Below are 23,038 nucleotides of genomic sequence, written 5' to 3'. Positions count from 1 at the left end.
GATTCCCCTCGGTCATAGGTTGTGAAAGGGAGGATAAGGGTTTTGAACAGATGGAAGTGGAGGGGGGAGAAGGAAGGATGCTCAAGAGCCGAGGGAGACAGAGCAGAGCCTTACCTTTAATCATTCCTCCGGGAGAGAGAGAAGGGAAAAGGTAGTGCCCCCTAGAAAATGGAGGTGGGAGAAGGACTACATTTCCCAGCATCCCCGGGGAAAACCCTGGTATAGGGATTATTGGCCCCAGCATTCCCCGGGAGGAGGCTCTGACAAGGCAAGGGAGGGGCACCTGGAACATGATCAAGTAAGAAAGGAACAGCCGCCCAGGGTAGAGGAGAATGAGCCCATGGACTGGCAAGCTGCTAGAGAGAAGGAGCAGGAGGCCGGCTCTGAGGAACCCATGGACCTTTCTGCCTGGGCTCATGCCTTGAAAGCTAAACTGAAAAACCAGGTGAACTCTTGGTGTCACAGCTGGGCTGCAAGTGCAAAGGGGAAAGGTCATGCGGGAGGAGGGTCAGTGAAGTAATAGAGTGACCCAGAACGGGGGGGGGGGGGGGGGGGATCTTTTCCTCTTTCCCAAAAGAGTTCAGGCTGTATTCCTTGAAGAGACTGTGTGTCTGAACTGAGTGCTAAAGCACTAAGCACTGTGGATTTTGAACTGTTGGGGAAAACAAACCTTCTTTTGTGTGGGGGAGGGGAAAGTAAGCTACAGTGTTTTTTTTTCTTTTTGTGGGCTGCGGCCCACAGAACTGTGTGTTTTGAACTGGTTGCAGAAACCCCGTGGGGGTGGACAAGATACAGGGATTCTTTTTGGGGTGTGAAGTTGGACTACAGAGGAACCTATCTGTGGGGACTGTTAAGTTGGCTCCAACTGATTTGTGCAGCAGCTGGATGGGGACGTGGTTGTGTTTCTGCTGTACCTGGGCCCTGAGAGAAAAAAAGGAGCAACTGTTTTGAAGGGCTGCAGGATTCCTTTTGAAAGTTACTAGACTGTGAATCCCTGACAATAAAGGAGCTTGGTGACTTTTACCTTTTTGGAGTTTATTTTCTTTGAGCCCTGCCCTGTGGACTGCAGTGGGCCGGGAGGCTGAGTGGCCAGGGTGGAGGCAAGATCCCGAAGACCCTCGGGCGGAGGGGAGGATCGTTCACAAGGTGTGATTGACTGCACACACGTCCCACTCAGACCCCCCCCCCCCCCCCTGGCCACACGAAGCCACCTACAGATACAGGAAGGCATTTCATTCGATGAACATGCAAGTTGTGTGTGATGGCCAGGGGGAGATATTAGATGTGTGTGCCAGGTACCCCGGTTCCACCCACGTTGCCCACATCCTACAGCACTCGGGCATCTTCCGCAGGTTTGAGCGAGGGGAGTTCACTGGTGGATGGCTACTAGGTAAGTGCAACATGGATGTACCCATACTATATCTCCTCCACTGGGCAACCCTCCGCCCTGCCTTCCTCCACCTCACTCCACAACCCACTAGCCTAATCCCCCCCCCCCCCCCCCCTGTACCTGCTCCAAGCAATACACACTCATCTATCTCATTCTGCTTCTCTCCAAAGGTGACCGAGGGTACCCGCAGAGGACGTGGCTCATGACCCCCGTGGTGCATCCACAACCAGGGGCAGAAGAAACCTACAACAGGAGGCATCGGAGCACCCGGGGGATCATTGAGCGGACCTTTGGCTTCTTGAAAAACCGGTTCCGCTGTCTGGACCGGTCTGGAGGAGAGCTGCTCTAGAGTCCAGAAAAGGTGGCCAAAATCTTCGTGGCATGCTGCATGCTGCACAATTTGGCCCAGTGCAGAGGACAGGCCCTCCCAGAGGAACCACAGCCACCAGAGGAGGCCCCAGATGAGCAGGAAGAGGAGCCCCCTCCACCCCCAGCCCACAGAGCAGAGCTCACTGCTTACCAGCTTGGCGTCAGAGCCAGACAAAGACTCATAGAAACAAGTTTTGTGTGAAAGTAAGTGCACATTTATTTGTAATACATAAGTGTTACCATCACATCACACCCACCACCACCACCACCCACCAACCCTCACCCTCCAGCATGTGCCATCACTTCCCCTGTCCCCTCTTACCCCTCCCACGGACTTCCTTTGCAGCTGGTGCTGCAGGGGAAGTCTGTTCAGACTCCTCCGATGGGCTACTCCCACCTCCTCCATATCCACACAGCAGCCTGCGGCTTCAGCTGCCCTGTGGAAATCCGGCCACCTTGTTGGCTGTAACCTGGCCACAGGACCCAGAATGGGAGCTGGTTTGGTGGGTGCTGCACTAGTGGCTGCGGAGGCACCCGATCTCAAGGCCCACCTCTTAGCTGGTGGTGGTTGCTGCCCACTGGAGGAGGAAGTGGATGGCAGGTCTTGCTGCACCATTATCGGTGGAGTAGGTGCTATGACCTGAGGGCGCAGGCCTTCAATGCTGTGCTGCAGCTGTTGGAGTTGCTGGAGCACCTCCTGGTGGGCTTGGCGCTGCGCCTGGAGCAGTTCCTGGTGGGCTTGACGCTGCGCCTACAGTGCTTCCTGCTGCAGCTCTAATTTTTGCTGCCGGTACTCCTCCAAGCGCACATTGTGCCGCAGCAAATCAGTGGCCAGCCGCAGGAGTTGCCGCCTTTGGCTGGAGGGCCTCTGGCGAGGAGCTGGCCCCCTATATGCATCCTCCGCATCAGAAAACTCAACCGGTGGTGGAGGTGCCGCCTCTGCCGGTGGTGCTGGTGGGGGTTGGGCCTCTAGTGCTGGTTCTGCTGCTGCAGGTGGTGGAGGTAGAGGCTGGACTGGTGCAGGTGGTGGTGTTAGAGGCTGGACTGCTGCTGCAGGTGGTGGCGGTAGAGGGTGCTCTGGTGCAGGTGGTGGAGGTAGAGGCTGCAATGGTGCAGGTGGTGGTGGTGGTAGAGGCTGGACTGCTGCTGCAGGCGGTGGAGGTTGAGGCTGTCCTGCTGGTGTAGGCCTTTGTTGTGATTGGAGGCCACTAGGGCCAGCCTCATCAGAGTCATCACCTGTATAGCACAAGGGTGAGGAAGTGTGTTGGTGAAAATAACCCACTTTTGTCTTTCAGCATTCATCTACATAGCCCCACACTTGATGACACTGCAAAGAGATGGTGAGGAGGATTGGGATTGAGACCCATGTGAACGACAGCCCCACAGGCAGCTGGGTACAGCTGGTGGACGGACAGCCAAGACAAGGACACCGCTCACAACTTTGTGGACCCGGACAAGCTGTTTGTTGTATATTAGTTAAAGTGAAGGACATTTGAGCATGTCTTGTGTTACTACTGACTTGGTACACTGCCTAGAACTGCTTTATGACCCCGATTGCAGGCTCCTTAAGTTGCATGCATGTGGCCCACACTAACTAGAGCACAAAGGTGACAGAAGGAAATAGGCACAGTTTGGTGATGATGGGAAAATAGGAGGGAGTAGGGAAGGAAGAGCCCCAAAGTTGTGCCACAGAGTACTAACCTACACACACCCATAGGATAGGAGCCAAGTGTAAAGTATTATTGGGGGTGCTAAGCCCAGTGCAAATAAGCCCTCCCTGGACACCTACATGATATTTCCTCAATATTGAGGGTGCTCAAACACTCACTGAGTCTGCTCCTATGACACACATTAATACTACCACTACTCAGAGACCTTACACTGTAATTAAGCTGCACACACAGGACAAGTAAGAGGGAAGCCAATGACTACGGTAGGAATAGAGAGTAAGGGTACAGAGCAAGTGAGTAGGGGGTAGGAGGTGAGACACCATCATAAAGGTGGGCGTTTATTCCACATATGAAGACAGCCTGAGACACACCGTGGTGAAACTCCTTCCCCACTTTCCCTCCTCCCCCTGGCCCCAACTTGTATAACACAGTGTAGTGCGGCACAACAGATATCCCAACATCATAATGGACAACCTACCTGAGCCCTCAGGCTGGGTCGAGGTATCAAGGGAACCGATCCCTTGGATGCCCTCCTGGGGTAGCAGGGCGTGGACCATCAGCTCTATGGGGGTGAGGTTGGCTGTGTCATGTGCTGCGGGATTGGCCCCAGCCTTCCTCCTCACATCCCTCCTCAGCTTGCGCCACTTGCGCTTGCAGTCCTCCACGACCTTGCACAGTGGAAGACCACATTCACCCTGTCACGTACCGCCTCCCATTCCCGCTGCTTGGTGGTCGCAGCCAGTCTCTGCCCTGTGGGAGCAAACAGGTTGGTGTGCCGTTGCTGTATCTCCTGCACCAGGAGCTCCACCTCGACATCTGAGAAATTACCCTTCCAGGTTGGGGGCTGGCGTGGCGGCATTGTACCAATGGGGTTTGGAAAATACGGAGTGGGCGTTTATATCGTCGCCAGGAACGCCCATTTTGGACGGGGGATAGGCGTGTCTGATATGGGCGCTGTAATTTCGATTATACACACAATTCCTAAACGTGCCCAGCTGAGATAGCGATTTGGAGCTCCTGATTTCGATTATGGGTAGATAACTATGGGCGTTCCCACCTGCCTTCCCCTTCTTGATTGGCATTTAAACCGCCATTTTATGTGCTGGGACTTTGGCAGTTCTGATTCACGTGAGTTCTCACGTGTTACCCACATTTATATTAAGGTTTGTGTTTGGCAAGGTATGCTTCGGTACACCTGTGTATTTTGGGGGGTTGTTATTTGTGGTTGCCCTCAGCCCACAACGCTTCCGTATCCATCCTTTGGGCCTCTTCCTGTCTCCCATTCTCTCTGCCTGGTTGTAGCAGGCAGTCTGTGGGAGCTAAGAAATTGCTACAATCGCTCCAAATCAAGCATCCCTCCCTCGGTAAGGGTCATTTCACTGAGGCAGATGTCCAGCTAACGTTCCAGAAGATAGAAGGCGCACTACACATTCTTGAAACAGACGTTCATGGTAAGCTCTTATTTCTCTGCCACCTCTTCTCTTTCTGCTCATCATCAAGGAGTGTGCATTCACTGTATGTAGTCTGCAGTCATGTCTTAGCTCTCTTTTCACCAGGTTCCTGTGCACTGGTTGGAGGCCATCAGCCCCATACTGTGTGGTTCTGCCAGGTCCTCAATGCTGTGGGCCAGCTGTTGCAGCTGCTGTATTGGTTCCTGGTAGGTTCAATCCTTTGTTTGTGTGCTGAACCCCCAGTCCCCATTTATGAAATGGCCACCCATTCTCACTTTTGATAGGAGAGGGAGGGGGAACTATATAGGCAAATCATGTTTTTAACACAGTATTGAACACAGTCCTACAATCCTCCATAGTTCTGGAACAACAACATTTCTAACATGTAGGCTGCAAACTAGTTTCAAGGTGGTCATAGGTACTGCCTACTGAGCCCTTAAGACATGGTGAGGGAGAGAGTTTGTGGTTACAGGTCCAAACCCAAATTACCTGAAGGTAGCTAGAACCTGGTGGCTGCCGTGGCCTAGTGGTTAGATCACCAGCCTTGTAATCACAAGGTTGCCGGTTCCATTCCCACTCCTGCCCCTTGTGATCTAGAGCGAGCCACTTAACCCTCCATTGCCTCAGGTACAAACTTACAGTCCTCCTGGGACAGGGAAAGACCTGGAATGTAGGTCACCTTGACCTCCTACTGAAAAAGGTGTGAGCAAACACCAAATAATGAACACCATATTTATTTGTGCCCTTCTGAAACTCTTGTATTATATTGCAACTGTGATGCAGTAAGCCTCCATCTAATGGTTTTCCCATTGTTTTCCCTTTTCTCCTCAGCACTATATACCATTGCAGATGCATAGAATGTGAAAAGATGAGGCAGCTGTTTGTAGGTCCTTGGTGCCCCCCCCCCCCCCCCACCAATTTGGTATGGTTGTGGGTAAGGGTGTCTGGTGGTCACACTGAGAAAACATCATGTATGTGCTACCTAGGGTTATGTGCAAGAGTGTACTTGGCAGATCACAAGTGCTAGACAGCAAATCTATTATTAATGCCACTCTGTGGTGTGGGGCTGTATGGTAAGGGGGAGGGAGAGAGGCTGGATGGCCATTTGTGTCCCTCAACAGTAAATAGCCATCCAGGCTCCGCGGCCCACCCCCCTGCACATAGGGCCATGGAGGTTGGAATGAACAGGTGGGCTTCTGTATGGGCACCATTATCACAGACATGCATCAGCTTTCTCATTCACACTTCACATTTCATGCAATGCATATTGCTGCCTCCTCTCACATCAACAGCACCATGTGGTTATATGTAATGCACAACACACACAGTTAAAATGTGAAAACTATTATTTATGTGCAAACCCCAACATATTCCCCCCACACCCACCCCTACAAATTCCCCCACACACACACACAAAAATTCCCCAACACCCCTACATATCCCCCCAACCCCCCCGCCAAAATTTCCTCCCCCCAACATACAAACAACCCACCCACCCAACAACCCCCCCTCACAAAATACAAACTGTCACCCCCCTCCCTTCCCCCATCTAGGACGGGTGGCCACGGCCTCTAATCAAGGCCCTCTGTAGCAGGGTAATGAGCAGCAGCAGGACCACCCTAAGTGGGCCCTGCAGCTGCTCATTACCCTGCCTTATGATTCGTAGCTCCTGCAGCACCTGGTTCTGGCCATCTACCAGGTGCTGCAGGAGGCACAGAGCAGCCGCTGGGCCAAGGGCTGGAGGTGGCCCAGGGGACCCAGATGATGGCCCAGGGGATGGAGGTGGCCCAGGCGATGGAGCTGCCTCAGGCGATGGAGCTGCCTCAGGGGATGGAGGTGGCCCAGGCGATGGAGCTGCCTCAGGCGATGGAGATGGCCGAGGGGAGGGAGATGGCTCAGACGGAGCTGCAGGTGGGGAGGGGTCCTCCAGAATGTCCTCATTAATGATGAGGACCCCCTCCTCCGAGTCCTCCGCCTCCTGGCCTGGCTCCTCCTCCTCCAGGTGCCCCTCATGGCTTGCATAGTGCAGTAGCTGGGTGGCCTGAGCCAGGGGATGGGGGAAGGTGTGAGGAGGCGTGGCCTATACCCATGGGGGACTGAGATGCATCAGATGACATGACAGGGAACCCTGGAAATTGCACTGACACAAAACACACAGGACATGTTGGCAGACCACACTCATTGGTGACCAGCATGTTTGCATTGTGAGATGCGACGAGGGTTTGGTGACCTGTTTTTGTTGTTTTTAAGGGGGGGGGGCGGTGGGAAGGGTGTTTAGCACATTACTTTTATGTGAGGGAGGCCATGACATCCAGTAAAAGTAGGGCCTCAGGCAGGTCTACCAGGACACACTATCCACCCATCCCAGAAAGGGGGAGAGTAAAGTGAGGCATGTCATCTCATTCATGTCGGGGGGGGGGGGGGGGGGATGGTCGTTGGAAGTTGCAGCCTCAGTCATGGGAGGGCGCCTGCAACCTGCATCCTTGATCTGGGACCAATAAATATGTTATTACTTATTAGTTGGCTATTAGCCACATATTGTACAGGACATTTGCATTAATCAATAAATATATTTACAAATCAGTACAGGTGTCCTGTTTTCGAATACTTACGGTGAGCCCTGAGGTGCCGTCGCACTACCCGAATGAGCTCGGGCCTCTCCCGCCTCACACGGCGGAACCTCCTCCTGAGGGACTCGAGGTCCCGGTGAACCCCAAAGTGTCTGTAAGATATAACTTTGTAGAGCAGGAGTCAGGGGATGGTCCTTCTTGCCCTCTGCACACACATTCATTTGTTATTCAAATAGCAGAGAGAGGGTCAACACTGTTGGGGGGGGGGGGGGACCATCTCCATTGGTACAGATTCATAGGAGCCACCTTTTTAAAATTTTTGGGGGTGCTACCCGCAGTGGAGATCACCCCTCCCTGGATACATACAAGGCATTTATTCTATATTGGGGGTGCTCAAGCACCCACAGCAGCCACTGAGTTGGCTCCTATGCAGATGATGTCATAGAGGTGGCCATGAGGCCAGAAAGTACCGTTTGTATGCATTATAATTTATGCTTGTAAAACTATTTTATATGTGTTATCATTACCCTGTTATCAAGTATGCTATACGATTAATTGGTATAATGTTTCCACTATTCCGATGTGTTGTAAGTCACATAGAGCCTGCAAAGAGGGGTGGGAAAATGTGGGGTTCACAGGCAAGAAATAATTAAATAACGAAATACATTATTGTAGGGATGTGGGAATGGTCATCCTTTCAAGAACATACATTTTATTAGTGTTTGTTTATGTACCCATAGTACTCATTATCCTTGCATGCACACTCCAGTTACTGGTTACATTGATGACGGAGCTGTTATATGTGTAGGTACGGGGGGGGGGGGGGGCCAAACACTTACCTTTCAAGCCTGTCCCTAATGAGGGACCAGGCTTTCATGGCCTGGAGCCTGGGGGGCAGGTGGTGGTGGGTAATAAAGAGGCGATGGCGGTGCCTTAGGCACAGCCGCACCAGCAGCAGGCTCTCCTCGTGCCCGAAGTTAGGCTCACGTCGGAGCGCCATTTTTTCAGGTGTTGGAAAACAAGTGCCTTATAGAGATGTCCTTGCGTGATGGACGTCATTTCGTGCACAGCTCCATATATGGATGACCATCCCATATATGACCCTATCAGCACGTGGACGCCGTCATAAGCATAGATGTCTTTGACGTGCATGCCTGGTTGTTATGCATGTGGAACTTGCCTTATATAGATGAGTATGAAGCACCCGACCCTTTTCACATATACACAATATGCATATAGCTGCATGCAGTTCCGGACATCCAGATAGGGCACATATGAGGAATATTCGGTGGAGCAGCATGATCTTTCTGTAGTTGACGCGTATAAACATTCCTCTTATTTTCCCCTACCTGGATGTCCAGAACAGCATGTACTGTACTTGCAGTACACCTATGTACATTCTTTTATACACTTTCAGATTTGGTCGTTTGCACCTGCGATAATCGAGCGTGTTAGGGCGCACAATTTAGTCACGCTTATGCGCTCCTCATTTGGTCGTTTTGCTACAGGGATAATCGATTATCGAAAAACGCCCATACTATTTTCCGATTATACATGCCTGATTTTGGACGTTTTCTTAAGGACGTCCTAATGCGTACTTGGACGACGTTTCGATTATGCCCCTCTATCTCTCTCTGACAGCCCTTGATAGGGATGGGGAGCCTAATTTTTTTTTTTTTGCTTTTTTTTTTTAATTTCCCATGTCATATATAGAATTTTTTTGTTTTGTTTTGGTTAGACTTTGTTTAGTTTCAGAAGCAAATGTCCTCTATATTGCATGTTCTTCAAAGAAGGCATGCTATTTTCAAAAAGTGCACACTCCCAATAACGCGGGCATAAACTATGGTTTGCATGAGGGGAGGTCAGTTCTTTTCATATACTCAGTTTAAAAAAAATAATACCATGGAGCTCTTCATTGACAGAAGTTCCAATTAGGGACCCTCACCAAAATATCAGAAAATGATCCTTGAGCATTGGGGAACAACCTCAAAAGGACCAGTGGCTATAAGTGAGCCTCCTCTTTTCTTGGGCTCTTCTGCCCTGCAGGGGCTGCTTGGGTGAATTTTAAACCATTTTGGACTCTTTCCTGCATAAAAATTGATTGTGCAGTTTTTAATTCCTAGTTTAATGCAAATCAAATCAATTTTGTTTTCTGAACTGTATAAAGCATGCACTTTTCTATACAAAAGTGACTATATTATGATGTTAATATTTTGAAATCAGCCAGATAAAACCTTAGGTTTGAACATTTTACCCCTGTTATCCAGGAAATTTTGTGTGAGTACCACATTGAGTGCACAGAATTTATTCAAGTTAAAACAGATGATGCTAGTGGTATTCCTGGGCAGAACGTTACTTTATTGAGGTAGCACTTATGATCAATGCTATCCAAAATTACCTAGGTAAGTCAAGCTACAACTAGTAGGTCTAACTTTATTTTTATTCCTTTTTCTAGGTTTATTCAGTGGAAAACAAAGTATCCAGATAAGTTCAGCTGAAAGACATGAAAAAATTATCCAGATAAATTTTATCTGAGTAACATTGCCACTTGCAAACTTAGGGCCTCTTTTATCAAACCGTGCTAGCGGTCTCTGGTACGGTAATGCTGACAAAGCCCATTCATTCTAAATGGGTTTCATCGGCATTGCCACGTAGGAAACGCTAGCACGGCTTAATAAAAAGATTATGTTTAATTTAAAATTTGCTATACCGCTTTTTCTGAAAATACAGTTCCAGGTGGAGTACAATACAATAAAAACATATTTAAAGAATGAAATCAGAACTCCATCAGTACAATAGGATAGACTGCATTCACGCAGAAGAGCAGTCACACTGATACTTACAGTGCAGCAAGCTCATGAAAGGCACTCTCATACCTGTGTTTCAAAAGCATGTAAGAAAAAATAGGTTTTTAGTAAAGTTTTAAACTTTTTCAGTAATGGTTCTTATGAAGAAGTAAGGCATTCTACCATATAGGAGCAACAAAAAAAGAAATCTGCTTGGTGTGTAGATTCTAAATGTGGCCAAGAGGGTGGAGAAAGGATTAAGTGTTGTTCATGAATACAACGTAAGGAATGTCCTGAGACACAGGGAAAAATCAGGCCAGATAAATAACAGAGAGTGCTTTCATAGAGTGTGCTTAGTGGGTTAAAGTGAGTATCTTAAATTGAAAGCGAAACCGAAATGGAATCAAATACGATCATTTGAGAATAGGAGTAATATGATCACATTTGTTGGTTCTACAAAGAAATCTAGCTGCTGTATTTTGTAATAATTGTAAACCTTGATATGATATTGAGGAACACTGGCATAAACAATATTACAGTAATTTAAATGTGTAAATCAGGAGAATAGGTAAAATCTCAAAGTCAAATAAATAACTGATTATACGAAGCCGTCTGAGGAATAGAAAACCCATCTGCATCACTGAGGACACTTGATCCTTAAAAAATAACATAGAATCAAAGATAATCCCCAGGTACTTAAAAGAACTCACAGGTTGTATAGGGAAATTCCAGAGAGTTAAAAGTAGAATGAAGACTTCAAGTTGCCTGTTAAGTATTAGCCTATGATCTTTCAATCATCCTGCTGTTCTTTTTGAACAAACTCGGAGTGGACAGAGATCTATATAAGATGGGAGAAGTTGGAAAGATGAACAAAATGTCATCTGCATGAAAGTAATCATTGATCCCACATTCCTGAATCAATATTGCTAGAGGACTCATAAAAATATTAAACAAAACTGACAAAATTGAGCTTTGTGAATCCAAGACTGTTGACCTGAGCAATTGGACCTTAAATAACCTAGCAGTTAAAAATGTATTTATTTGTTACATTTGTATTCCACATTTTCCCACCTATTTGTAGGCTCAATGTGGCTTACATAGTACCGGAGAGGCCTTTGCAGGCTCCGGTGTGAACAAATACAGGGTGATGTGGTAAGATCAAGTTCATGTGGCACAGCAACATTAGGGAATTGGAGAACGGAAGAGTTGAGTTATGTCCATTACGTACTTTAGTTTGGTTGTGTTGCAGAGATTAGGCATTTAAGTTGGATCGGTAGATTATGCCTTTTTAAACAGGTTGGTTTTTAGTGATTTCCGGAAGGAAGGATGACCTTTCCAAACAGAGTCCATGCAGCAAGATGCCTTGAAGACACACTGCTTTTAAGCTTCACCGTGGACAGCATCAAGAAAAATTACAGAATACCGCTGGCACAGCAGCCACTATGGAATATGTACAAGTAGAGAAATGGAAATTCCATGACACTGAAGAGATCAACTGTGGGATGTGATGAAACACTCAAAAGCACAGCACTGAAAATATAGTTTATGTACTGTTGGTCAAGGTCCCTTATAACAGTTGATTTCTGGGACTTCTGAAATACTTTGTAACCTCCAACATAGCTCAAATGAACTACATGTGGAAACTCAAAAGAGTAAAACCTTTCTTCCCGAGATACATCTTCCGTACCCTGGTACAGTCAATGGTAATAAGTCATCTGGACTACTGCAATGCACTGTACGCCGGATGCAAAGAACAGACATCAAAAAACTCCAAACTGTCCAGAATACGGCCGCCAGACTCGTATTTGGAAAAACTAAATATAAAAGTGCAAAACCCTTAAGAGAGAAACTTCACTGGCTCCCACTTAGGGAACGCATTGCGTTCAAGATCTGCACGATTGTACACAAAATCATTCACGCAGACGCCCCAACCTACATGCTAAACCTCGTGGACCTACCTCCCAGAAACGCCACAAGATCATCCCGCAAATTTCTCAACTTTCACTACCTCAACTGCAAAGGACTTAAATACAAGCTGATGCATGCCACTACTACTACTACTACTATTTAGCATTTCTATAGCGCTACAAGGCGTACGCAGCGCTACACAAACATAGAAGAAAGACAGTCCCTGCTCAAAGAGCTTACAATCTAATAGACAAAAAATAAATAAAGTAAGCAAATCAAATCAATTAATGTGAACAGGAAGGAAGAGAGGAGGGTAGGTGGAGGCGAGTGGTACGAGTCAAAAGCAATGTTAAAGAGGTGGGCTTTCAGTCTAGATTTAAAGGTGGCCAAGGTTGGGGCAAGACGTATGGGCTCAGGAAGTTTATTCCAGGCGTAGGGTGCAGCGAGACAGAAGGCGCGAAGTCTGGAGTTGGCAGTAGAGGAGAAGGGAACAGATAAGAAGGATTTATCCATGGAGCGGAGTGCACGGGAAGGGGTGTAGGGAAGGACGAGTGTGGTGAGATACTGGGGAGCAGCAGAGTGAGTACATTTATAGGTTAGTAGAAGAAGTTTGAACAGGATGCGAAAACGGATAGGGAGCCAGTGAAGGGTCTTGAGGAGAGGGGTAGTATGAGTAAAGCGACCCTGGCGGAAGACGAGACGGGCAGCAGAGTTTTGAACCGACTGGAGGGGGGAGAGGTGACTAAGTGGGAGGCCAGCAAGAAGCAGATTGCAGTAGTCTAAACGAGAGGTGACAAGAGTGTGGATGAGGGTTTTGGTAGAGTGCTCAGAAAGAAAGGGGCGGATTTTACGGATGTTGTAAAGAAAGAAACGACAGGTCTTGGCAATCTGCTAGATATGAGCAGAGAAGGAGAGAGAAGAGTTAAAGATGACCCCAAGGTTTCGAGCTGAGGCGACAGGGAGAATGGGAGAGCCATCAACAGAAATAGAAAACGGGGGGAGCGGGGAGGTGGGTTTGGGGGGGAAAATGAGAAGCTCAGTTTTGGTCATATTTAATTTCAGGTGGCGTTGAGACATCCAGACAGCAATGTCAGACAAGCACGCTGAAACTTTGGTTTGGATGCAAGGTGAGATATCAGGGGTAGAAAGGTAGATTTGGGAGTCATCAGCATAGAGATGGTAGGAAAAGCCATGGGCTGCGATTAATGAACTACCTTCTCTTACATGAGTACGCAGTTATGGAATGCATTACCGACAGACTTGAAAGCAATCAACGAAACAACTATCTTTCGAAAATCCCTGAAGACATTCTTCTTCAACAAGGCCTACAATGATAACCTACAACCTCACTAAGACACCTCACCAACCCACTCAATTATGAAAGCCCACCTTCTACAACCACCCTAATTCACTCCCTTCCTACTTCTTGCTTCCCTTCCTTAATCGCTACACATTACTAATTGTATCTGATATCCTGTAATGACAATGTTAACAAAACTATGTAAGCCACATTGAGCCTGCAAATAGGTGGGGGAATGTGGGATACAAATGCAATAAAATAGCCATCAGGATCAAACTGGGAATCATGTAATGGCAGACAACTTGCTGCTATCAACAGGAATAATGAACTGCAAATTTTCATCAAAGGCACGTGCTCTGTCTGAATAAACCTCTGGAGTCCACAGCTGACAACTTCTGCTACATTTTGCAAGGTAAAGAACATAGGTGTTGGCAATTTTGATAATGCTATGGAACCAGCATACAGTGGGGGAAATAAGTATTTGATCCCTTGCTGATTTTGTAAGTTTGCCCACTGACAAAGACATGAGCAGCCCATAATTGAAGGGTAGGTTATTGGTAACAGTGAGAGATAGCACATCACAAATTAAATCCGGAAAATCACATTGTGGAAAGTATATGAATTTATTTGCATTCTGCAGAGGGAAATAAGTATTTAATCCCTCTGGCAAACAAGACCTAATACTTGGTGGCAAAACCCTTGTTGGCAAGCACAGCGGTCAGACGTCTTCTGTAGTTGATGATGAGGTTTGCACACATGTCAGGAGGAATTTTGGTCCACTCCTCTTTGCAGATCATCTCTAAATCATTAAGAGTTCTGGGCTGTTGCTTGGCAACTCGCAGCTTCAGCTCCCTCCATAAGTTTTCAATGGGATTAAGGTCTGGTGACTGGCTAGGCCACTCCATGACCCTAATGTGCTTCTTCCTGAGCCACTCCTTTGTTGCCTTGGCTGTATGTTTTGGGTCATTGTCGTGCTGGAAGACCCAGCCACGACCCATTTTTAAGGCCCTGGCGGAGGGAAGGAGGTTGTCACTCAGAATTGTACGGTACATGGCCCCATCCATTCTCCCATTGATGCGGTGAAGTAGTCCTGTGCCCTTAGCAGAGAAACACCCCCAAAACATAACATTTCCACCTCCATGCTTGACAGTGGGGACGGTGTTCTTTGGGTCATAGGCAGCATTTCTCTTCCTCCAAACACGGCGAGTTGAGTTCATGCCAAAGAGCTCAATTTTTGTCTCATCTGACCACAGCACCTTCTCCCAATCACTCTCGGCATCATCCAGGTGTTCACTGGCAAACTTCAGACGGGCCGTCACATGTGCCTTCCGGAGCAGGGGGACCTTGCGGGCACTGCAGGATTGCAATCCGTTATGTCGTAATGTGTTACCAATGGTTTTCGTGGTGACAGTGGTCCCAGCTGCCTTGAGATCATTGACAAGTTCCCCCCTTGTAGTTGTAGGCTGATTTCTAACCTTCCTCATGATCAAGGATACCCCACGAGGTGAGATTTTGCGTGGAGCCCCAGATCTTTGTCGATTGACAGTCATTTTGTACTTCTTCCATTTTCTTACTATGGCACCAACAGTTGTCTCCTTCTCGCCCAGCGTCTTACTGATGGTTTTGTAGCCCATTCCAGCCTTGTGCAGGTGTATGATCTTGTCCCTGACATCCTTAGACAGCTCCTTGCTCTTGGCCATTTTGTAGAGGTTAGAGTCTGACTGATTCACTGAGTCTGTGGACAGGTGTCTTTCATACAGGTGACCATTGCCGACAGCTGTCTGTCATGCAGGTAACGAGTTGATTTGGAGCATCTACCTGGTCTGTAGGGGCCAGATCTCTTACTGGTTGGTGGGGGATCAAATACTTATTTCCCTCTGCAGAATGCAAATAAATTCATATACTTTCCACAATGTGATTTTCCGGATTTAATTTGTGATGTGCTATCTCTCACTGTTACCAATAACCTACCCTTCAATTATGGGCTGCTCATGTCTTTGTCAGTGGGCAAACTTACAAAATCAGCAAGGGATCAAATACTTATTTCCCCCACTGTATATATTGGCCACAAATGGACAGATGCAGGGACCCATGAAAGAACTTGGGACCTTGAACTGCTACTGATCTCCACCAAGCCCAGTTTCGAGGAGATATGAAGTAGAAGACCCCCTAGCAGTGTCTGCCACCCTTGAAAAAGGGTAGGATAGGATAATTTCAGGACAGGACATACTTGGTGGTGAAATAAGCGGCTAAGTGAAATAAACAGAATACTAGACCGACTGTGAGTCTCTTTATATACATTAGTCACAGCATCACCATTTAGGGAAGGCACTAGTAGGGCAAAAGTGCAGAACCAGATTCAAACCATTGAAGGACCTATCCTTGAATATAAACATTATATAAATATTGGAGCAAAAGTGTATGATCAACAAAGTTGAATGCGGCAGTGAGGTCTAAGAAACTACAAGAACTATTTTCCCATCATCCAATTGGCATGAACTTCGATAAGCAGAACAGTAATTTAAATCAGCCTTAAAGACTTGGTTATTCCACCAGGCCTATACTACTTCATAAAATGTTTACTGCTGAAGGTCCAGTTCTCCCTCCCTTTTTACCTGCCCCCCCCCCCCCCCCCATTAGTTGTAAATTGTTCCGTTTCCTGTCCCTTCATTGCCCTTATAAACCCCCTGTTGCATTATCCTAGCTTTGTGGAGTGAATGTGTTTACTTTTCTGTCAAATTGTAGTTCTTTTCTTTACTTCTTCTTATTATTTTTATTGTAAACCACCTGGATCTACCCATTAGCTTAAGGCGGTATATCAAGTTTTACCAAATTAATAATAGTGGTCTCTGTATTATAACCCTTCCAAACCCAGACTGTCTAGGATGTAATTATGACAACTTTCTAAGAAACGATATAGTTGATTGAAAATGATGTTTTCTTAAAGCTTGAATAAAAAATGAAGTTGAGACACTGGCCAATAATGCCCTGGTATTTTGGGGTGAAGAGATTTTTTTTTTTCAAAATAGATTTCATTAAATCTGTCTTCTGTGCTGCAGCTTGCAGTAGCAAGACTAGTAGATACTCAAAACCAAAACCATGCAAACTTTAAGGCCCTAGAGCCACAATGGGAGCCTTGACACATTTGGGGTGCCCATTGGACATCTATAGTTTGTTGATGTGATGTCACTGCACCTTAAAGCATATTAATTGGTAGAGATCATGATTTTAGAAAGGATGTGAATTAAAATGTCCAGGTCAGAACATGAAAAATGTCCACATTACATTAGAAATTCTCTGCCAAAAGCAGAATCTTTTGTAAAATATGTGCAAGGATGTGCAAGAGTGCACATCCGTGCCTCTCCATGCTCTATGGAAGCAGCAATTTTAAAAAGATGTATATGGGTGGAAGAACATAGATGTAAATCACTGCTTGTGACAGATGCCATGCCCTAACTGAAATACATCTGTAACTCCCCTTCTGATCACCCTCACATCAAGATCCCTTTGGATCTCCCCCTCACATCAAAATCGCTTCCAATTCTCCCCATATCAAGACCACATCCAATTCCCCCACATCAAGTACATGTCTGATCTATCACACATCATGGTACCTTCCAATCCTGCCACATTAATATGTTAAGTTAATAAATGTATTCCTTAGAGTTGATGGGATGTTATTCTCACTAATGAGCACATTGATGAATGCACATATCTACTTTGTGTGTGCATGCCTCTAGGATTGATGTTCCATAATTTTATAACTATCATGGAAAATAATCATTCTGTTATTACTTAGAACATCTCATATATAATTACAGAACTCAGTTATAAATGTGTAAGCAGAAATCATTCAAAAAAAGGAGGAAAAACGCCTCAAGAGAAAGCTCCTCCCATATATATAGAAATGGGATAAGAGCTACTATTTCATCATCATAGGCGATACAAAAAACCTCCTAATTATTTTTAAATGTTTTAAATATTTTTCTTTTACTAAACAAAAAATCGCTCTGCCCAATAGGCTAAAAAATTTTACTTAGCTCAGGCAGGCTCAAAGCTTTCTTCTCTCAGACCATAATTTAACTGTGAATGATTTCTGCTTACATATTATAACTGAGTTCTGTAATTATATATGAGAAGTTATTGGATTGAACCAGTTCCCTATTGATATCTTTAGTTTATTACTTAGAACATAACATAAGAGTAGCTATACTGGGTCAGACCAATGGTCCATCTAGCCCAGTATCATGTTTTCCAAACAGTGGCCAAGCCAGGTCACAAGTACCTGGCAGAAACCCTTCATGGCAACATTCCATGCTACCAATCCCAGAGCGAACAGTTGCTTCCCCATGTCTGTCTCAATAGCAGACTATGAACCTTTCTCCCGGGAATTTGTCCAAACCTTTTTTAAACCCAGATATGCTAACCGTTATTACCACATCCTACGGCAAAGAGTTCCAGAGCTTAACTATTTGTTGAGTGAAAAAATATTTCCTCAAAATTTGTTATAAAAGTATTTCCATGTAACTTCCTCGAGTGTCCCCTAGTCTTTGTACTTTTGGAATGAGTAAAAAATTGATTTACTTCTACTTGTTCTACACCACTCAGGATTTTGTAGACCTCAATCATGTCTCCCCTCATCTGTCTCTTTTTCAAGCTGAAGAGCCCGGACCTCTTTAGCCTTTCCTCATACAAGAGAAGTTCTATCCCCTTTATCATTTTTGTTGCTCTTCTTTGAACCTTTTCTAATTCCACATCTTTTTTTGCAATACGACGACCAGAACTGAACGCAATACTCAAGGTGCCGTCGCATCATGGAGTGATACAAAGGCATTATAGCATTTTCTGTCTTATTCACCATCCCTTTCCTAATAATTCCTAGCATCCTGAGCAGAAAATTTCAGTGTATTATCTACAACGATACCTAGGTCAGCATTTGTCTTTCCTGGATGGATATGATTTCCTTTTGGGATGACCTCAGATAACACCCTGCTACACAAGCAGCAAATTTAACTCTTAGATAATCAGTGGTCAAAATTTACAGATGAACACAAGAACCTTGAACATAATCCTAGCTTTAATAGGAAGGCAGTAAAGACTTATTATTAATCACTTGACTAAACACTAATTTCATGAGAACCATATCCCTTCAAGTACCCCCATTCACTTTTCACCAACCGTTTTGTATTACCATCCCCTAAACAAGCCCGTTATGAGTCAACCTGGAATTCTGCATTTTATATTTCTATGGAATCTTTAGATATTCAGTGTGAACTCTTTGATAAAATTTAGAAAGCGACTTACAGCTCACTTTTTTAATTTAGCTTTTCAGTCTAGTTTTTGTTAGCTTTAACTAGCTTGTTCCTGATTGGATTGCATACATTGTAGTTTGCAGTTCTTAAATGTGTTCATTTTATTTTTATCTCCTTTTTGTTGGGATGATTGTCTTCTTTCCTTTTTAAAATGGTGTTCTTTTTTCTACGTTATTTTGTAATTTATATTGTCAGCCGCTTCGATCTATTATTGTGTATATCAAGTTTTAAATAAATATATAAACATATAAACCATGATTTCAAAAGGTCATACTTAAATCAGAGTCAGTCAAATTCCGAAAATCCTTTTCTATCCAATTCATTTTTAAGATAGCCCTATCATGTTCTCTGGCATCTTCAAAAGACTTCCTATTTCCTCATTCATAATGTTTTAGATTTTTAATGTTCAGTTTCAAGCTGTACTCTTTATTCAACTTACTGACTTTCTCTAAATGTAAACTAATCTTACCTCCTATGTTTCTGTCAGTCAGGGGAAACAACACTTGGGCATGATAGGCAAACAGGTGATATCCCAGTTCTGCAAACTTTGAAATCTTACATAAAAATTTCTTACAAGGATTGTAGAGGAGTGTGGATTGAAAAGATATGGTGACAATATTGAGCCTTCTGGGATACCAAAGTTTTGAGCAGCACATTCCCATGGACACCTTTCTAGCCTATTTTGCAGAAATGATATGAATCACTGAAAAGCCATAGTGCTGTCAAACTGTCAACTTACTAATTATTTATTTACATATTTCTTTACTTGCTGCCCTTTTTAAGGATTTCACCCAAGGTGGTATATAGCAAGAACACATCAGACATAGGTAATAAACAATTAAAGCAGTAAAAATATTCAGGTTGATGATATTGAAAGCAATTTAAATGGGCAGGGGATCCTCCTGCCCATTTTAAAAAATATGTATCTTATATTCCGCTGTTAGCCTTCGGGTTCTACACAGATTACAGCAAAAAGAAGCCTGACATTATCCAGAAAGTTACAAAGGAGAGAATTATGGACAGAAATCAAACATTATCCAGGAAGTTACAATGAAAAGAGTTATAATCAGAGAGCCTAGGCTATCTAAACACTTTAATAATAATATAAAACTGCAAAATAATAACACTAAACAACAAAAGTAGCTTCTTTAAAAGTATCATTCTTTCAGATTCAGAACTAAGCTCCTGAATAAGCGTGTCTAGCTGCTAATATTAACCAGACAGTGCTGCTGAATTTCGGCATTGATTTGCCATGTTAAGTGGGCAGGTCACGCATGTTATAGGGAGAGAAGGCCAGAGTTATGCAGGTGCCAACAATATTCATTTCTGCCACCCATGTAGGTACTGGGCATGTAGGACTGCATAAAAAAACAGAATCCACTGAGTAATATACAGCATCATATGCCCATGTAAATTGTATTACAGAGGACACACAAAAAGGCAATTAAAAAACAGGCTTGCTGAGCACATCAGTAATTTACGTCACAATAAACAAGAGAATCCTTTGGTACTTCATTGGCAGCAATGCAGTCATTCTGTTGAACAGCTTCGGTGTGTGGTGCTGACGCAGATCCCTCCTCCTAACAGAGGGGGCGATATTAGTGCTCGTTTGTTGGTCCTGGAACAGTGATTTGTCTTTACACTAGTAAAAAAAGGCCCGTTTCTGTTTTAAAGGAAACGGGCGCTAGCAAGGTTTTCCTCGGAGTGTGTTTGTTTGAGAGAGTGTGTTTTAGACTGACTGTGTGAGAGAGAGTGAATGTGCGAATGTGTGTGTGTGTGACAGAGAGAGAGTGAGACTAGGTGCGAGTGTATGTGTAACAATGAGAGTATGTGCCAGGGTCCCCCCTCCCAGTTCCAGGGTCGTTGTCCCCCCCCCCCCTGTCTGTCTCCCAGTTGCAAGTGTTACATCTGTGCTTTCCTCGCCCTCTGGTGGCCAGAACGGGTGGCTGCTATGGACCATCACCTGTTCCAGATTTCGGCTAAGTCAGTCCGGATCTTCCAGGCTGCCAGGTTTGCTTGTGTTGTTTGAGCCTGCACAGCACCCGTAGTTGCCTGGTGATTGCAGCACCTGAGTTCCAGGTGCTGCTGGGCTTATTAGCCATTTTGTTACTCTCAGCCCTTGCCTTTGCATCGTCTTAGGCCCTGGTACGTGGGTGCTTGTGCACTTCTGCCTGAGAGACTTTGTCTGGACCTGATTCTGCGTTTGCTGGTTTCCTGCCTTTTGAACCTTGCCTGATCCTGGACTTTGCTTTGCTTGCTGCCTGCCTTTTGACCCTTTGTTTGGACCTGGACTTTGCTTTGCTTGCTGCCTGCCTTTTGAACCTTTGCCTGGACCTGCCTTTTGCTTGCTGGCTGACTGCCTAGAGACCTAGCCTGGATTTGCCGGTACGTCTGTTCTGCCTTGCTTCTGGTGTGGGGTGGTTTTGCCTGCTACTGCCGTTCCTTGGCAGTGGTCCAAGGGCTCACAAACCCAGTTCCTGTTTAGTAAACGTGACAGCAGGGGGTCCCCTGTCTGTCTCCCTTTTTCCCAGTTGCAGGGCCCCCCTCCCTTTTTCCCAGTGGCAGGGTCCTCCCTCCCTCCCAGTTGCAGGCCCCCCCTTCTCTCCCTCCCTGCCTCCCTCCCGGTTGCAGGGTGGGTCCTCCCTCACAGTTGCAGGGTCCCCCCCTCCCTCCCTCCCTCCCTCCCTCACAGTTGCAGGGTCTGTCTGTCTCCCCCCCCCCCCCCCCCCACCCCCTCCTTGTGTCCTCCACGTTTTAAGGCACTGTCTATGCAGTTGAAACAGCTTTAGACTTGTATCAGATGGAACAACAATTTAAAAACGACAATGTGAAGCAGCAGCTCCTGTGTGTGTGTGTGTGTGTGTGTGTGTGTGTGTGTGTGTGTGTGTGAGTGAGTGTGAGACAGAGAGAGATGTGTCTGTGAGCCATCATACCTTCCCCTCTCCAGAGGTGTCTTTAGTCCTGCTATCATTTAGCTGATCTTGTAGCTTTCCTCCTCCTCCAGACTCCTGGAGATCACTCTGCTGTTCCTGGAGGTCATGCGTTTCGTCGGTATCGTCGTCTTCCTCCACTCCCTCCCCCGAGTCACTTTGGCCCTCCTTGTGATTGCTGCCGACAGTGTCCTCTGTGCCAGCTTCCTCCGTCTCCTCCTCACTCTCGTATAGGGCAGAGTCAGCGGTTCCAGGCTCCAAAGCACTCAGAATATAATCCATCCATCCTGGGCAAAATGCTCTTATTCCGCTGCTTATGCAGCCGCAGGCTCTTCTCCAGCCTGCGGATCTGCCGCTCCTCTTGCATGTTTGCCTCTAACAGGGCCCGCTTCGTCGCCTCCTCGCCGCTGCCAGTTCACCGAGAGATCCGGGACCCCTTTGTCGCATTCCCAGCGCTTCTCACCTTCTGCGCATTGCGGTCCGCACTCTTGACCACCTCCTGACAGCTTCACCCAAAGGCATCCGAATCCTGACTTGGAGAGGGAGGGCGGCAGCGGTTTTTTGAGGGCGGTTAGTGTGCGCGGGTGGTTGGCAGGCAGTCTCAAGCGATTCCTAGGCAGGGGGAGGAGTAGGGAAACACGCGGATAGGGAAACACGCACCGCGTGTTTCCCTACTCCTCCCCCTCCCATTGGACACTCACCGCAGCTGATTCGCTGCTCCCTGCATCGTGGCTCCTCCCCTCTCCCTGATGTCACTATTATCTACTCCATCTAGCAGACCACCTCCGAGTGATCCACGGTTCCAGGCAGCCTCAGATCTTTGGAGGTGAGAATTATTATATAGGATGGGGAACGGTAGGGCCCAGGGGCCTCAATTTACAGGTCGAATGGGTATGATGGTGTGTGTCTTTAAATTGCCTGAGGCGTGGCTAGGGATGTCTGATATTTAAACGGGGCTACTTTTGTCAAGCTAGCAAACTTTAGTGGAGTGGCTTCTGGTCCATGCCTGTGAGAACGCCAGTCCGGCAGGCAGCCGTGTAAAACAGCGACAGTAAGGGATTTGCTATGTGATTTATAATAAGCATTGATATTGAATACAATGGGTTTACTATAACAGTGATAATTTTGTTAATGTTATAGATCAATGGGTGGTTCCTGCTGAGGAAGTGTAATGAAATGCGGTCCAGCATTGGGAAACCGTGTTGCACATGAGAATTATTTCTGCCTGAATGGCGAATTTTGTGCCTTCTCACCTATGAGTTGCAAGGTGCCTAAGAGTTACGCTACCCAAGAGTTTGGAGTTGGAGCTGGGGTAAATAACAGCATTCAGCTGGAATACATTTAGTGCTGTA

At 46.1% G+C, this 23,038-nt stretch overlaps 1 protein-coding gene across 1 annotated transcript; it reads right to left on the bottom strand.

The window, feature by feature from the left end:
* Positions 1-11,540: 11,540 nt before the first annotated feature.
* Positions 11,541-15,757, bottom strand: LOC115462036 (transmembrane protein 241-like). Its single transcript, XM_030192083.1, is given in 4 exon segments — positions 11,541-11,879; positions 13,691-13,908; positions 15,503-15,667; positions 15,670-15,757. Coding segments are annotated over 4 exon segments (798 nt in total). The 5' UTR covers positions 15,746-15,757.
* Positions 15,758-23,038: the final 7,281 nt, after the last annotated feature.

This window comes from Microcaecilia unicolor, chromosome 2 (genome assembly GCF_901765095.1).
Source record: "Microcaecilia unicolor chromosome 2, aMicUni1.1, whole genome shotgun sequence".
Classification (NCBI taxonomy): Eukaryota; Metazoa; Chordata; class Amphibia; order Gymnophiona; family Siphonopidae; genus Microcaecilia; species Microcaecilia unicolor.
This window is presented reverse-complemented; position numbering and strand designations above follow the sequence as displayed.